Consider the following 16,226-nt stretch of genomic DNA (forward strand, 5'->3'; position numbering starts at 1 on the left):
CGAAGTCCGGGCTAACGTGGACCCCCCAAAAAAAATATTGGAATAGTTTTTTTTTTTCTTGGGTCTTCCCTTACGTTTATAATGGGTTTTTTTTTCTCCACCAGTTGCACTTAATCGATATACTACCATGGTACTTCAATGTCGGTTTTGCTGGTGTGTATTTCTGTGTGTTTTGCGTGCATGCGGTCTAATCTTCAATGAACGGGGCCATTCACTTTATCACGCATCATTCTGCCCCCATACGTACAATTTTCAACACACATTTTGCTGATATGCAGTTTACTAGCAGCCAGAAGCTTCTATTTACTGGTCATGTTTTTGATGCTGAATATACATAAAACTTTTGTTGGACGTTTCGTTTGTAATTTCCATAGTGACAGCTGAAAAGGCCGGGGGGCGTATTTGATTTTGGGCGCCAAAGCTCCTCACCCAATAAGAAGAGGAACGAAGACATCAATGTACCAGCGTGGAAAAAACTCAACCAATCGAAACGGCTCAGTATTGCTTTAAAACTTCGCGTCGCAGCAGAGAAACCTACAGTCCTATTTCCGAAATATAGTGAAGTCGTAAGCATGGCAAGAACCAAGCAGACTGCGCGTAAGTCCACTGGTGGCAAAGCGCCCAGGAAGCAGCTGGCTACCAAAGCGGCACGTAAAAGTGCTCCGGCCACAGGCGGCGTCAAGAAGCCTCATCGCTACAGGCCCGGAACTGTGGCTCTGCGAGAGATCCGGCGTTACCAGAAGTCCACCGAGCTGCTGATCCGCAAGCTGCCCTTCCAGCGTCTGGTGAGGGAAATCGCTCAGGATTTCAAGACCGACTTGCGCTTCCAGAGTTCGGCTGTTATGGCGCTGCAGGAGGCAAGCGAGGCCTATCTGGTTGGTTTGTTTGAGGACACCAATCTGTGCGCCATTCATGCCAAGCGAGTCACCATCATGCCTAAAGATATTCAGCTGGCTCGCCGTATCCGCGGTGAACGTGCTTAATTTTTTTGTGGTAGAAATTGCCTTCAAACAAAGGCTCTTTTAAGAGCCGCCTAAAAAGTCTCGAAAGAGCACCCGTTTCCCTTTTAACGTAATGCTCTTGATGCTGATTTCCGTCTAGTGTGCATTTCGAATGGGATAGTATTTATACTGGTCCCTGATATTTATCACTGTGGTATAGTATCTTGTAATCCAAACCCAGCATACAACTGAAATATAAGCCTATGTATGTAAAGAATCTCATAAGAAATTTACTAACGAGAGGAGACCATTCGGCCCCTCAAGCTCGTTTGGGGAGAACTTAACTAATAGCTCAGAGTTGTTAATCTTATCTAGCTCTGATTTAAAGGAACCCATGGTTCTAGCTTCCACTACACTAGCAAAAAGATTATTCCATACTCTACACGCTGTGTAAAGAAGTGCTTGCTCAAATTTGTTTTAAAATGTTCTGCTAATTTCCACTTATGGCCATGAGTTCTAGTATTTAGACTAATATTGAAATAGTCATTTGGCTGAACAGCATCCAGACCCGTTAGAATCTTATAGACCTGAATCATATCCCCCCTTAGTCTCCTTTGCTCAAGGCTAAACAGATTCAGTTCCGCTAACCTCTCCTCATAAGACATTCCTCTAAGACCAGGAATCATTCTCATAGCCCTCTGTTGCACCTTTTCTAAGGCCACAATGTCCTTTTTAAGGTATGGTGACAAAACCTGCACACAATATTCTAGATGCGGTCTTACCAAGGAATGGTATAATTGTAGCATCACCTCCCTTGACTTAAACTTCGCACACCTAGAGATATAACCCAACATTCTGTTCGCCTTTTTTATTGCTTCCCCACACTGGCGAGAGTGGGACATGGAAACATCAACATACATACCGAGATCTCGTAATCAGCTACCTTTATTTCAGTGGAACCCATAAAATATCTGTACTTTATATTTCATTATGTTAATAGCCAATTTCTTTAGAATTTATACAGCTTCTTGAAGTACAGTTCTTTGCAGCTATCTAGTGTTACTGGAACCACTGGTTATAATACATTTAAGTATTGATCTGTGCATCCTTAGTTGGTGTTTGTATTTATTTAGCTCATGGTTCTCAGTAATGCATACCTCAGTTACACACTGTAATGATGTTGCAGACAGTGCTGCAACCCAGAGGTGTGTCAATGTATTTAGGTAAGCCGGCATGCTGGTTAAAAACAGCCAGATTTAAGTCGTGCATTTCCTAGCAAACACATGAACAATATATTCCTACACCATCATTGTCATTATATTTAGACTGAGCGCGGCATCAAGCATGGTTTCTGAATGGAATTTGGAGACGAGTGTCGTCTGTTCTTTTGAACTATTAAATCGATAGTCACATGCCTGTAGTAAATAAATTTTCAGAGCCGCAGCCTGTTTCATTTGTTTGTATTGTGGTGCCAGGCAGACCAAGACATAGTGATGGAGGTGGCAAACAAACATGAGGCAGGAACTGGCACAAAGTTGCTCCTTTAATGTTGTCCTGAAAAGGACCGTACTTAAGGAACAGCACAGCGCCACACATAGCAGGTAAACGCAGGGAGGTCACACAACAACCTGGAAGGCTCACACACAGTAGCTCAGTGACTTCAAGCGTGGTACCGTGATAGGATGCCACCTGTGCAATAAGTCCATTCGTGAAATTTCCTCACTAACTAATATTCCACGGTGAACTCAGCCATGAAGTAAAATCACCGAGCGGGGACAACGCATGCTGAGGCGCACAGTGTGCAGAAGTCACCAACTGTCTGCAGAGTCAATAGCTACAGACCTCCAAACTTCATGTGGCCTTCAGATTAGCTGAAGAACAGTGTGTAAACAACTTCATGGAATGGGTTTCCATGGCCGAGCAGCCGCATCCAAGCCTTGCATCACCAAGTGCAATGCAGAGAAGTAAATCCACTGCGGACATTACAGAGCTGATGTGCTAAGAGTCTGAGGGCCACATAGCAAGTGGAGTCTGAACTGGATCTGGGCCAAAAGTTGTTCAGAAATCTCTACAGATCTGTAAACTGGATCTGGTCTGGCCCGTACATGGTTGAGAGTAAAAAGTTAAATTCAGATCCAATCCAAGTGGAGCTGGTGAGTGGCTCAGTTGGCTAAGTCTCTGTGCTTGTGATTAGAAGGTTGTGTTTGGTGGTTCAAGCCTGCCCTCCGCAGAATAGTTACAGGGCAGGCCCTTGAACTCACTGACTGACCCTGTAGAGAGAGTGTGTGTGTGTGTGTGTGTGTGTGTGTGTGTGTGTGTGTGTGTGTGTGTGTGTGTGTGTGTGTGTGTGTGTGTGTGTGTGTGTGTGTGTGTGTGTGTGTGTGTGTGTGTGTGTGTGTGTGTGTGTGTGTGTGTGCGTGCGTGCGTGCGTGCGTGCGTGTTCTCACTACAGAATCAGCCAGTGTGCTCAAGGACCTGCCCTGTAACTATTCTGCGGAGGGCAGGCTTGAGCCACTGACCTGATCACAGCACAGAGGTTAAACCACTCACCACTCCCTTTTTTTGCCCAAAAAATTGCAAATAAAGGATTCCCACACATGCAGCAGCTGTCTCTGTGGGTGTTAGGAGTAAGGCCCTTGCTCTAGGGACTGCCCTGTGACTGTTCTGCCAAGGCTGGGCTTGAACCCGTGACCTTTTGATCACAGGCACAGAGGCTTAACCTGCTGAGCCACTTGCACTCCTGTACATGTGCTCTGTATATCGTGTATATGTGTTTTTTTCCCCTTTCTTGATAAATAAAGGATTCACTCACATGTAGTACCTGTCTCTGAGTGCTCAGGTTAAGGCCCTTGCTCTAGAGTCTGCCCTGTGACTAATCTGGTGAGGCTGGGCTTGAACCAGTGACCTTCTGATCATAGGTACAGAGGCTTAAACTGCTGAGCCACTTGCACTCCTGTGCATGTGCTCTGTATATCGTGTATATGTGTTTTTTTTCCCCTTTCTTGACAAATAAAGGATTCACTCACATGTGTAGTACCTGTCTCTGTGAGTTGCACAGCCCTTGCTCTGGGCTCTGCCCTGTGACTGTTCTGCTAAGGCTGGGCTTGAACCAGTGACCACCTGATCACAGGCATAGAGCCTTAGCCCACTGAGCCACCCACTACCCCTGTGTGGGCTCTGTATATTGCATATATATTGTGTTGTATATTATGTTTTTTTTTTTTTGTTTTTTTGTTTTTTTTTTTTTTTTTTTCCTTGACCAATAAATGATTTAATATATATACACACACACATATATATACATAAACTTTTCACTGGTGCAGATACAGGCCGGACCAGTTCCAGCTTATGGATCTGTAGCGATTTCTGAACATTTGGCCCAGATCCAGTTTAGACTCATCTTGCTATATGGGACAATCGTCCCTCAGACTCTTAGCGCATCAGCTGCATATCTGGTAAGTGACTGATCTTACCTATATGGTCCAGTGCACGTTCAGAGTGTATGCAGACTAACTGTACGCATTTAGACAGATTTTGGCAAAGACCATCTTGCCCAAATGTCACTGCTGCCCAGACTAAAGGAGATGCAAGTGGATCTGGCCCAGAATCAGTTATTATGTGGGAAGGATTTCATGTGGCGCTTTTGACCGAGTGCCACCCGGGTGGCAGCTATGTGTACATGGCTATGGGCTGTATGCGGGCAGTGCTGTTTACAAGAGGTCAGATAAGACCCAGGTATGGCCTTCGAAGCCACATGGATTTAATTTGATTTTACATAATGGTTGCATTAATCAGACCAGAAGAGGGATTTCCTGGATGAGTTTGCATTTTGGTCACGTTTTTCCTGGCTGGTGGGGGCCTTTGTGCATGGTAAGTTACTAATTTAAATCCTTGTGAGGTTTGCTGTCGGACATGCAAATGGACTTCATTCTTAGAGCCCTCCGAAGCGTGATATGGCCCACAGACACAATGCCGTGAGCGTGTGCCTGTGCTCCTGTGTTCTCCAGTGGCTCCAGAGTCTTCTTAAGCAGTTATAAAAGGCCATTGTGATGATGTCCAGGCTGGTTCAGTCTCAAGTTCCTCAGTTCGATATTGGGATCATCAATGGGCTTGCATCACTCTCACGATTCTGGCTGTCGCCTGAACATCAGAATGGGGCGTATTTTGGTCATCAGTAAAGTTTTTTTTTGCTAAGGGGGTTACCCTAGAAGGAAATTACTTTGGTACAGTGGTGCTCAGTACAAAAAGAACACTGTGTACAATGAGTAACAATGTCACAAGTACTAAGACACAAACAGGATCAAAAAACAGTGCAAAAGCTATTCAATATTCCATTAATAAATATTAAAATGTTTAAGGGGCAGGAAATTAACTGAGTATTGAAATAGCACATATGTGATCTGCAAAGTAGAATAGACAGGTGCAAAAATCAGATTATCTGTGTGCAGAGTGGGGGGGGGCAATGTCATTGTTGATGAGTTCAACTGCTGAGGGGAAGAAGCTGTTTTTGTGGTATGTGGTTCTGGTGTTGAATGACGCTGGAGCGTAGTGCTTTGAACGGTCTGTGTCCAGCATGGGAGGGGTTAAGCCATAAACGGGCGAGAACCTGTTTACGTCCAAACTCTGTGGGAACCTGAGGTACTGGAACCAGACAGATACCCCACAAGTGAAGAATTAAATACCTTTTCTGATAATTTAGCCTCTGGGAGGAAAATCCTTTGAGGGTATATGCAGTTGGATTCAACATTGTAAGACTAGAAATTGCTTATCCTTTAAATGTTTGAATTAAACTATAAGGCAGCTGCGCTTTTTAAATTCAGTTTTTCACAGTAACATTAACAGAACGTTCTTGCCTCTTCTCATCCACATGTTGGGCGGAGAGTCGCGGTCGGGAGGTTCTGTCCTGCATGGTCCGTCCTCATCGATTCGCGGTGGACCTGATGCCACGTAAATTGGAGAGTAACTGCACCCTCGTGTGACTACAGTCAGACAACTGGGTGGAATGAATCGTTGAAATCTCGGTCTTGAAAAGCTTGCACCATGAGCACACAGAGATATAAATAATGTATTAATTACACTGTTCATTGGAACAAAATAAAAGGAGTCATAGAGATATAAACAGACTTAGGGAGAGAGATGGTGAGAGAATAGAGAACAGGGGATGTTTTAAGGCAGTAAATGGCTACCCAGGCTATCTCTCCATCTGTGTGGTCGGAGGACAGTCCATTAGAAGCTTACTGCATCAGCCTGATGTGTTACATTGGTGGGCTGCAGTTACAGTGTCTCAGATGACAGCCCCCCCCCCCCATCACTCTAAGCAAGGGGCACCATTTGGGCTGTTTTTATGAAGTTCTGATTAGGATTTGTGTCCCTGGGAGACTGAATCCCTCAGAGACTGTCGTTGGTTTATGTTTCAAACACATGCCCCATTATAAATAATAAAATATTATTAATTTAGCGGTTTGTTGTTGTACTTTAGAGCTGGGTCAAATGGAAAAGGAAATGATCCCAAGAGAGAGGAGAGCTGAAGTGTAAGGTGGGTCACCTATAGCAGCACCCAAGGAGTTAGGGTCCTTGCTGAAGGACCTGCAGACATGCTGAGGCTGGGTTTGAACTGGTGACCTTCTGATTACAGGCACACAAGCTTAGCCCACTGAGCCACACGGTGCCACTTAAACGCAGGTGTCCCAAAACTTTTGGCAATATAGTGTAGTGTATAAACACCAAGAAAAGATACACCTGGGACTATTTACAAGTGCTCACCGGCACTAAACTATGTTGTATATGTTAAAAAAGTACAATGTCGTGTGATATGTTAGATACGTTCTATGAGCTTACATAGACAGAAACAATCGTTAAAAATAGAAAATACAGCTTTCCTTTTGCTAGTTTCCATGGAGTGAACTCCAGAGACAGACATGCATTCTACGCCAGGGATGACTTTTTCAGCATAACACCAGCAGTAACAATATTAGACAAAAGTAAAGTGGTTATCGTTTGAATTTTCCGATGCAAAAATAGGGAGATGCAAGCAAAAAATGTACTCAGTAAATGTAAGTGAAATATAAAAATAATTCCATTTGCTCAATTTTTGCTCCACTTCTCTCTGCACTTCAGCATAACTTCCAAGTTTAATAATAATAATAATAATAATAATACATTTTATTTAAAAGCGCCTTTCAAGACACTCAAGGACACTGTACACAACAAATGATAAAAAACAAACATAAAAGCAAACAATTTACAAAATCTATATAAAACAATACAAATTAAAAAGACAGAATAAAAAAAAGGTTATGTTGAATAAACAATTTTAAACAAGTGAGTTTTGAGTCTAGATTTAAAAAGAGGAAGAGAAGTAATGTTTCTGGCAGTGCTTGTGGTTAACCAATCAGCTGTATCACTGTAAGCACCGCCCCAATAGTTTATGTTCAAACTAAAAGTACTTAGTCTGGAGGAGGTACTAAAGGGTTCCTGAACTGTCCCTAAGGAACTACAATCAGGCCGAGTTCTTGCAGTGTGAACATGAGAAACGTTCCTGGTTATGAAGGAGACGACATTATTTGAAAAGTGATTCTGAGCACAGCACATGGTCGTACGCCTGTCTTTGCAAATTCAGTTAAGGAACATTACACGGTGTCAGAACGGGATTTTATGCCATAGAAGCAATTACAACCACCTTCGCCTCTATGTTTACAAGGCAACCTTGCGGAAAACTGGAAGCTATGGGTACAAAAATATGACCTATTTGTAACTGCAAGTGGAATTGCCGAGAGGTCGGAGAAAATTCAGTGTGCCACATTTCTGCACGTCGCGGGAGAAGAAGCTGTGAAGGTGAATAACACGCTAGAATTCACCGAGGAAGAACGTGATAAAATAGATCTGTTAAAAAACAAGTTCAGAAACTACTGTGAGCCAAGAAAGTACTTACCGTATATTCGACATTTGTTCATCACGAGAGCTCAAGGTCCTTCTGAAAGCATTGACGTGTACGTCACAGACCTGAAAAATAAGGCAAAAGATTGTGAATTCGGTGAATTAAATGACTCACTGATTAGAGACAGAATTGTGTGCAGCATCAGGAAAGATCAGCTGCATGCAAGATTATTATGAGAATCAGATCTGATCCAAAAGTCCTGAATGAAGAAGTTGAAGTAAATAAAATTCAGAGTGTTGGAAATACAAACAAGAACAAATGCCCCGATACTGAAGTTCTACGATGTGAACAAACCTGTGACACTATCAGTAGATGCCAATTTTGAAGGCATAGGAGCAGTAGTTCTCCAAGAAGGAAGACCTGTTCCCTATGGATCTCATGCACTCACAAGATTCCAAACGCAGGTATGCACAAATAGAAAAAGAGCTGTTAGCCATAGTGTATGGTTGTGAAAAATTCCATCAATATGTGCATGGCAAACACATTCTACTGGAGAGTGACCACAAACCCTTAGAGACAATATTCAAAAAGCCACTACACAAAATAGATGCTCAGACTTCAAAGGTACAGTTTCAATGTAATACACAAACCTGGAAAAGAAATGCACATTGCTGATGCATTGAGCAGGGCTTATCAAACAAGCAAGCTGAAGATTTGCTTGGTGAAGAACTTGAATTTAATTGGGTTACACCCCAGCTGCCCATAACAACTGAAAAGCTGACCACGTTCCGAACAGCAATAGCTGCTGATCCTGAGATGCAGCAATTACACATGATGACAATGAAGGGATGGCAGAGACGCTGTTCCTAAAGAAATTCGAACGTACTGGAGATTCAAGGAAGAAATTAATTACACATCAGGATTACCATTCAAAGCTGCAAAGCTCATAGTACCAACTCAGCTGCGACAAGAAATGCTTGGTAAGATTCAAAATCGCATTTAGGAGTAGTAAAATGCAAAGGAAGAGCAAGAGACTTTTTATATTGGCCAAATATGTCAGCGCAGATTGAAGAATATGTGTCACAATGCTCTGTACGTAACACCAACAAAAACAATAATCCACGCAAGCCTCTAATTCCACATTCATTACCAGGAAGACCATGGTCCAAGATCGGAACAGATCTTTTCCACCACAATGGATCAGAATATATTCTCTGTATTTTTATTCCAAATTCCCACAGATTCTCAAATTATCAGCCACCACAACCCAAAGTGTCATCAATTCTCTCAAGTCAATTTTTGTCAGGCATGGCATTCCAAACATTGTTATTTCAGACAATGGTTTGCAATTCGCCAGTTTCGAATTCAGAAAATTTCAGACATATTACATCAAGCCCAGGTCACACTCAGTCAAATGGACAAGCCAAAAGAATGATTCAAACTGTCAAAAACTGACTTAAAAAGGCACAACATGCTAAGGGAGATCCTTACATTGCAATGTTAGAGTATCGCAATACGCCATTAGAAGGTATAGGTTACTCACCTGCACAACTCCTAATGGGTCGTTGGCTGAAGTCTAAACTTCCCACATCCACCACTTTGCTGACGCCTGAAAACAAAATTCAGACTCATGACAAGCTGAAGGAGAAACAACTCAAACAGAAATGTTATGACAGACAAACAAGATGTCTTCAAAACATTCACACTGAAGAAAAAGTGAGAATTCAGAGACCGGATGGTTGGCAACCAGCAGTTGTCATCACTAAGCTCAACCGAGGTCATTCATTGTCCAGACACCAGATGGAAGAACGTGAAGGAGAAACAGAAAACATCTCTTGAAGACAGGCGGAAAGGAATTCAAATCAGACTGAGACCATCAATACCTATTGTGATATCAGTGACTTCAACTCTCCTGCAGAGGTCACATCTTCAGAACAATACAGCCAACCAGATACATAAGAACATAAGAACTATACAAACGAGAGGAGGCCATTCGGCCCATCGAGCTCGCTTGGGGAGAACTTAACTAATAGCTCAGAGTTGTTAAAATCTTATCTAGCTCTGATTTAAAGGAACCCAAGGATTCAGCTTGCACTACGTTATCAGGAAGACTATTCCATACTCTGACTACACGCTGTGTAAAGAAGTGCTTCCTTAAATCCAGTTTGAAATGTTCTCCCGCTAATTTCCACCTATGGCCACGAGTTCTTGTATTTGAACTAATGCTGAAGTAACTATTCGGTTGAACAGCATCCAAACCTGTTAGAATCTTATAGACCTGGATCATGTCCCCCCTCAGTCTCCTTTGCTTGAGGCTGAACAGATTTAGCTCAAATAACCTTTCCTCGTATGACATTCCTCTAAGACCAGGAATCATTCTTGTGGCCCTACGCTGCACCTTTTCTAAGGCCGCTATGTCCTTTTTAAGATATGGTGACCAAACCTGTACACAATATTCTAGGTGAGGTCTCACCAAGGAATTGTATAATCTTAGCATTACCTCCCTTGACTTAAACTCCACACACCTGGAGATATACCCCAACATCCTATTGGCCTTTTTTATTGCTTCCCCGCACTGGCGAGAATGAGACATGGAAGCATCAACATACACACCAAGGTCTTTCTCATAATCAGCTACCTTTATTTCAGTAGGTCCCATAAAATACCTGGACTTTATATTTCTGCTCCCTACATGGAGTACCTTACATTTGTCTATGTTAAATTTCATCTGCCAGGTGTCAGCCCAGTCACTAATTAAATTAAGATCCCGCTGTAGCTGCTGAGCCGCTAGTTCAGTATCTGCTACACCACCCACCTTGGTGTCATCTGCAAATTTCACCAGTTTACTGTATATATTGGTGTCTATATCATTTATGTAAATTAGGAACAAAAGTGGTCCTAAAATTGAACCCTGCGGTACCCCACTATGAACGCAGGCCCACTGTGACATCGAGCCTCTTATAACTACTCGCTGCTTCCTATCCGTTAACCAGTTATCAATCCAAGTCGCTACAGTTCCTAAAATACCTGTCGCTTTGAGTTTAAGTGAGAGCCTCTTGTGGGGAACAACATCAAAAGCCTTTTGGAAATCTAAATAGATGACATCATAGGCCTTCTTATCATCAACTTCCTGAGTAGCTTCCTCAAAGAACTCCAACAGATTTGTTAAACAGGATCTACCTCTCCTAAATCCATGCTGGCTATCCCTCAAAATGTTATTTGAGTCCAGGTAATCTACCATTTTCTCTTTGATTATAGCCTCCATAACTTTACCAGTTATACAAGTTAGACTGATTGGCCTATAGTTTGACAAATTACTTCTATCCCCTTTTTTGAAAATGGGCGTTATGTTGGCATGCTTCCAATCAGAAGGTACCACACCTTCAGATAAGGATTTTTGAAACAGTAATGTTAAGGGTCGGCAAATAATATCCCTCATCTCTTTTAACACTATAGGTAAGATGCCATCAGGGCCCTGTGATTTATTTATTTTGAGCTTAGCTAGGCTTTGCAAAACATCAGCTTCAGTTATATATATATTAGTTATAGACGATGTTGGATTAGTAATAAGAACTGGGAAGTTACTAGTGTCCTCGACAGTGAATACCCGTGCAAAACTATCATTGAACTCATTTACTATGTCAATGTCGTTTTCAATTATAAGACCCTTACTATCCTGCAGATTAGTAATTTCAGCTTTTAGAGCTCTTTTAGAGTTAAAATACTGGAAGAAACTTTTAACGTCATCCTTAGCCTCCAATGCGATCTTCCTTTCGACATTCCTTTTAGCTCGTCTAATGTCATTTTTTAATTCAGCCTGTAGATTTAGATACTCTTGCTTTATTATGTCATCATCAGTTATTTTCCATCTCTGGAACAAAGCCCTTTTCCTCCTTACTTTATACTTTATGTCCCTATTAAACCACCTAGGTTGCAATTTCCTAGATTTATTCTTGCTAGAAACAGGTATGAAGTCCTCTTGTACTTGCAATAATGTGCTTTTAAAAAATTCCCATGCCTCTTCAACAGTTTTGTTATTTAACTCCATCCAGTTCACAGTTTCTAGTTTTAATCTCATACAATTGAAGTTAGCCTTCCTAACATTATATATTTTCGATTTGGACGTTGCTCTTCGGGCACTAAACTTAACCTCAAATTTAACCATGTTATGATCGCTACTGTCAAGTGGTTCTAAAACATCTAATTTACCAATCCTGTCCTGGTTATTAGACAAAACAAGATCAAGAATGGCATCTCCCCTGGTAGGGGTGTTAACAAACTGAGTAAAAAAACAATCCTGTACTAATTCCACCATCTCAAGTTCATTTTCAGAAGAGCCAGCAACAATGTCCCACTGCATCCCCGGTAGATTAAAATCACCCATAACTACCACATCATTTTTATTGCTCATAATCCTAATATCACTGTATAACAATCTGCTTTCCTCAGCAGCTACATTGGGTGCTCTGTAACAAACACCGACAATTAGCCTATTTGAGTTTGTAGCATCTAATTTTACCCATATAGTTTCCGTACTTTTACTTATATCAGTAAGCTCCCTTGCCTGCAAGTTTTCCTTTACATATACTGCAACACCACCTCCCTTCTTACCTATACGGTCTTTACGGAACAACGTGTAACCATCCATATTATATTCTTGTCCATCCTTATCACTCAACCACGTTTCAGTTATTGCTATAATATCATAAGAGTCCGATGAGATAAGAGTCTCTAAATCATGAATTTTATTCCTAATACTCCTGGCATTTAAATACAGACAACAAAGGGTAGGCCTATTACAGTGCCTACTTATATGATTTTTTTGGGCTTTCCGTTTCCCCCCAGTTACATACTTAACTAACCTCCCTGCCCCCCCAGTCCCTAGTTTAAACATTCCTCAACTACTCTACAAATACGCCTTCCCAGTACACTGGTTCCCCTCCGGTTCAGATGCAACCCATCCGGCTTGAACAGGTCCCACCTGTTCCAGAAGGTCCTCCAGTGCCCCATAAACCTAAACCCCTCTTTCCTACACCATCCTTTTAGCCACGCATTTAATCTCCTTATCTCAGCTAACTTAGTCTCACTTGCGCGTGGCACGGGGAGTATTTCAGAAAATACCACCATGGACGTTCTGCTTCTAAGCTTATTGGCGACTTCTATAAATTTATCCTGCAGAACAGCCCTTCTACCCTTCCCTATGTCGTTGGTGCCAACATGCACCACGACAACTGGATCCACCCCAGCTGGGGCCAAAAGCTTGTCCACACAATCTGGAAGGTCTCCTACCTGGGCACCAGGCAGCCAAGACACCGTACGGGACCCTCTATCACGCGTGCACACATAACTGTCTACTCCCCTAATAATTGAATCCCCCACTACCACAACCTCCCTCTTTCTGGGGGGAGGGGGCTCCTCAGTGCCCAAGGGCCCACCTGCTTCCCCAGTCCCTTCCGGCTCTAAAGCTGGAAGCACCTGAAACCTGTTAGACACAGACACCTCAGGTGATGCCGCCTCTGTAACGTGTGTACGCCTTTTCCTGCGTCTACGACCTACGGTCACCCAGCTCTCTCGACCTCTCTGCTCTTCATTCTCCCTCCCCCCCGCTAGTGGCGTACACACCATCTCCCTAAACGGCGTATCAACTAGCTCATCTAATTCACTGTTGCATTGGATGCGAGCCAGTTGCTCCTCAAGGTCGCGAACCTTGACCATGAGTGAGTCCACTAGCTTACATCGCTCGCAGATGAAGTCCGACTGGACACTAACGTCCAGAAGGGCAAACATCTTGCAAACGCAACACTGAGCCGGCCCCATAATTAACTAACTCACTATGACCCCGTACTCCCAGCCCAGTAAATTTATATAGTGTATTTAACTATAAAGATTAATTTGCGTAACAATAAATGCAGTAACGTGCGGAGTACACTAAAATAAGTTATTACTTGTGTTAAAACGGAACTTAATTATTATTTTATTTAAAATTTTAAACCTGATAAATTTACTACTACTTACCAGAAGAACTTCTGCCTGAACCAAGTATGAACTAAAAACAAGGCGAAATCGAAGTTGCTCTTGGGAGGTCGAAAAACCACAAAAACCCCCTCACAGCAGGCTACTGCCGGAGCGGGAAAAAAGTGGAAAATGTCCTCCCGGCCCCGACTGGCGACCGAGCAAAGCTCAGGAGCAACTGTCCTTTTCCGACGCTGGGTAGCGATACCGATGTTAGATATTAACAAATAACAGGTGAATATTTCACAAGGTCTGGAAGACAAGTGAAAGTACCAGCAAGGTATAAAGACTGAACATATGTGTGATGTTCATATACACACAATGCTCTCAATCTGTAGAATTCTGTAAATGAGATACTGTTAAAACAGTTATATTCTATTACAGAACTGTTCAGTTAATGTCTTTATGTGCATACTGATGTGCATGATTTATTATGAGAGTTTTATATGCATATGCATACATACAGATTCTGTCTGTTCTGAGAAGTGTTTTTTTTTAAACTAAAGAAAGGGGATGTAATGTACCTAACGGGCAACCGTAGTTGATGACGTCAGTAAAGGGGACGACATTATTTATAAAGTGGTTCCGAGCAAGCAAAAAAAAAAAAGTGGTTCCGAGCACAGCACATGGTCGTACGCCTGTCTTTCCATATTCAGTTAGGGAACATTACACTGACATAAAACAAAGGACATACAACATACAAAACAGGGAAATAAATCGTAATCATTAAGTGCCAAAAAAATAATACAAAGCCCAACGAGGTATAAAATGCTTCTTTAATTGGCAGAACGGGTCAATTGACATCATGAAGGCTTATTCACTCTTATTTCAACTAGAGGAACTGGAGAGAAACTATTCAAAGTGATTACAAAGGCTAAATGGCACAAATCTATGGCGAACCTCGCATTTTAGGGCGCTTCCGTAAAAGTCCTCTTTGAGATGTATTTGCGTTGCAGTTCTACCGTGATATTTAAGCTCTACAATACTGACAGGCGACTGCATTTTCATCCACTTCTAACGATAAATGCTTCCACATTGGCAAGTAATGGAGAAGGAATTTTTTATTCGATACTTTAGCAAACGAATAATTGTGACAGATCAAATCGATTCTTGTGTTGAAGTGGAATGGACAGGAAAGCACGTTACAATTTAACATACAAGCATGCTTAACCGCAGAAACGGAGTTCAGCCAGACTAAACTAATGACTTTTGTAAAGCCTCATATATTGCCAACAGGACTGGGGCATGTTAACTATATGGGTGGACTTCAAACGTGATCCATTGTGTTTAAGGTATTCATCATTTGTGAAAGATCTGGACGAAACATTAAACGCCTTAAGATAAATATCTTTCCCACAGTACTTCATGTAAACATGTTGCTGTAAGTAAGCCTTCCAATTACGCATAATTTGTAAACCAATAACCATCAAGTGAACTCAAATTACTAATTTTTGTCATTCCTAATTTAGCATACAACCACAATACGAAACCGCGTAAGCGCGAAAAATTTCACAACGGCGTTTGCTCTCTTCCGACTTTATAGGTGGCTCTTAAAAGAGCCTTTGGTTTACTTTTGCAAAACGGCAGAGGCTTTACTTGGAGCTGGTGTACTTGGTGACCGCCTTGGTTCCCTCAGACACGGCGTGCTTGGCCAGTTCGCCAGGAAGCAGAAGGCGCACGGCTGTCTGGATCTCCCTAGAAGTGATGGTGGAGCGCTTGTTGTAGTGAGCCAGGCGGGACGCCTCACCAGCGATACGCTCGAAGATATCATTGACGAAAGAATTCATGATACCCATGGCCTTGGAAGAAATACCCGTGTCCGGATGAACCTGCTTCAGGACCTTGTACACGTAAATGGCGTAGCTCTCCTTCCTGGACCTCTTGCGCTTCTTTCCCCCTTTTCCGGCAGTCTTCGTCACTGCCTTCTTTGAGCCCTTCTTGGGCGCAGACTTCGCTGGCTCAGGCATATCTTCTCTCTATTGTAACACAAAAAGAATGACTCTCCGCTTTTACTCGACCTCCTTATATTTAGGCTATATGTAAATTAGGCAGGGATCGTGAAGAACACTACTGGGCGCTGAAAGACCGCCCGATAGCATTCAAATTCTATTGGCTCAGATCTGCTACTATCGCGAAACCCCTCTCTTACACATGAAGCTTGTGCCGAGTAGAAAAAAATACAAGCATTTTACATTCACCCCTCAAATTGAGAAGCGGATTAGCTCCTACCCCCAACTCAGTTAGGTTAGCAAGCACCACAGAACAAAATGCAACGTCAATCTGTATACTAGTTTCATGAAGTAGTCCGAATTGTTTTTTGTCTTTCTTTCAAGACGTTGCTGCGAGTCGACAGCAGCGTTAATTCATTCATTTCTGTGGAATTACTGTATTAAAAC

At 42.4% G+C, this 16,226-nt stretch overlaps 2 protein-coding genes across 7 annotated transcripts; one reads left to right on the forward strand and one right to left on the reverse strand.

Moving 5' to 3' along the window:
• Nucleotides 1-554: 554 nt before the first annotated feature.
• On the forward strand, nucleotides 555-1,166 carry LOC140581176 (histone H3). The gene has a single exon (XM_072703048.1). It carries the CDS (start codon nucleotides 573-575, stop codon nucleotides 981-983), a length of 411 nt encoding a protein of 136 aa, XP_072559149.1. The 5' UTR covers nucleotides 555-572; the 3' UTR covers nucleotides 984-1,166.
• A 3,160-nt stretch (nucleotides 1,167-4,326) lies between these two features.
• On the reverse strand, nucleotides 4,327-15,923 carry LOC111844412 (histone H2B-like). 6 transcript variants are annotated; one of them, XM_072702983.1, is made up of 5 exons: nucleotides 15,427-15,923; nucleotides 9,362-9,427; nucleotides 7,873-7,943; nucleotides 5,795-5,878; nucleotides 4,327-5,081 (listed from the first exon to the last, which is right to left on the reverse strand). In XM_072702983.1, the coding sequence occupies exons 1-2, from the start codon at nucleotides 15,795-15,797 to the stop codon at nucleotides 9,373-9,375; spliced, it is 426 nt and encodes a 141-aa protein (XP_072559084.1). In that variant the 5' UTR covers nucleotides 15,798-15,923; the 3' UTR covers nucleotides 4,327-5,081; nucleotides 5,795-5,878; nucleotides 7,873-7,943; nucleotides 9,362-9,372. The 6 variants fall into 6 exon arrangements, with proteins under 6 accessions (XP_072559084.1, XP_072559083.1, XP_072559086.1 ...); XM_072702982.1 differs by having other exon boundaries at nucleotides 8,173-9,427; XM_072702985.1 differs by lacking the exon at nucleotides 5,795-5,878 and having other exon boundaries at nucleotides 8,173-9,427.
• Between the last annotated feature and the right edge of the window lie 303 nt (nucleotides 15,924-16,226).

Source organism: Paramormyrops kingsleyae, chromosome 19 (genome assembly GCF_048594095.1).
Source record: "Paramormyrops kingsleyae isolate MSU_618 chromosome 19, PKINGS_0.4, whole genome shotgun sequence".
NCBI classification, from domain to species: Eukaryota; Metazoa; Chordata; class Actinopteri; order Osteoglossiformes; family Mormyridae; genus Paramormyrops; species Paramormyrops kingsleyae.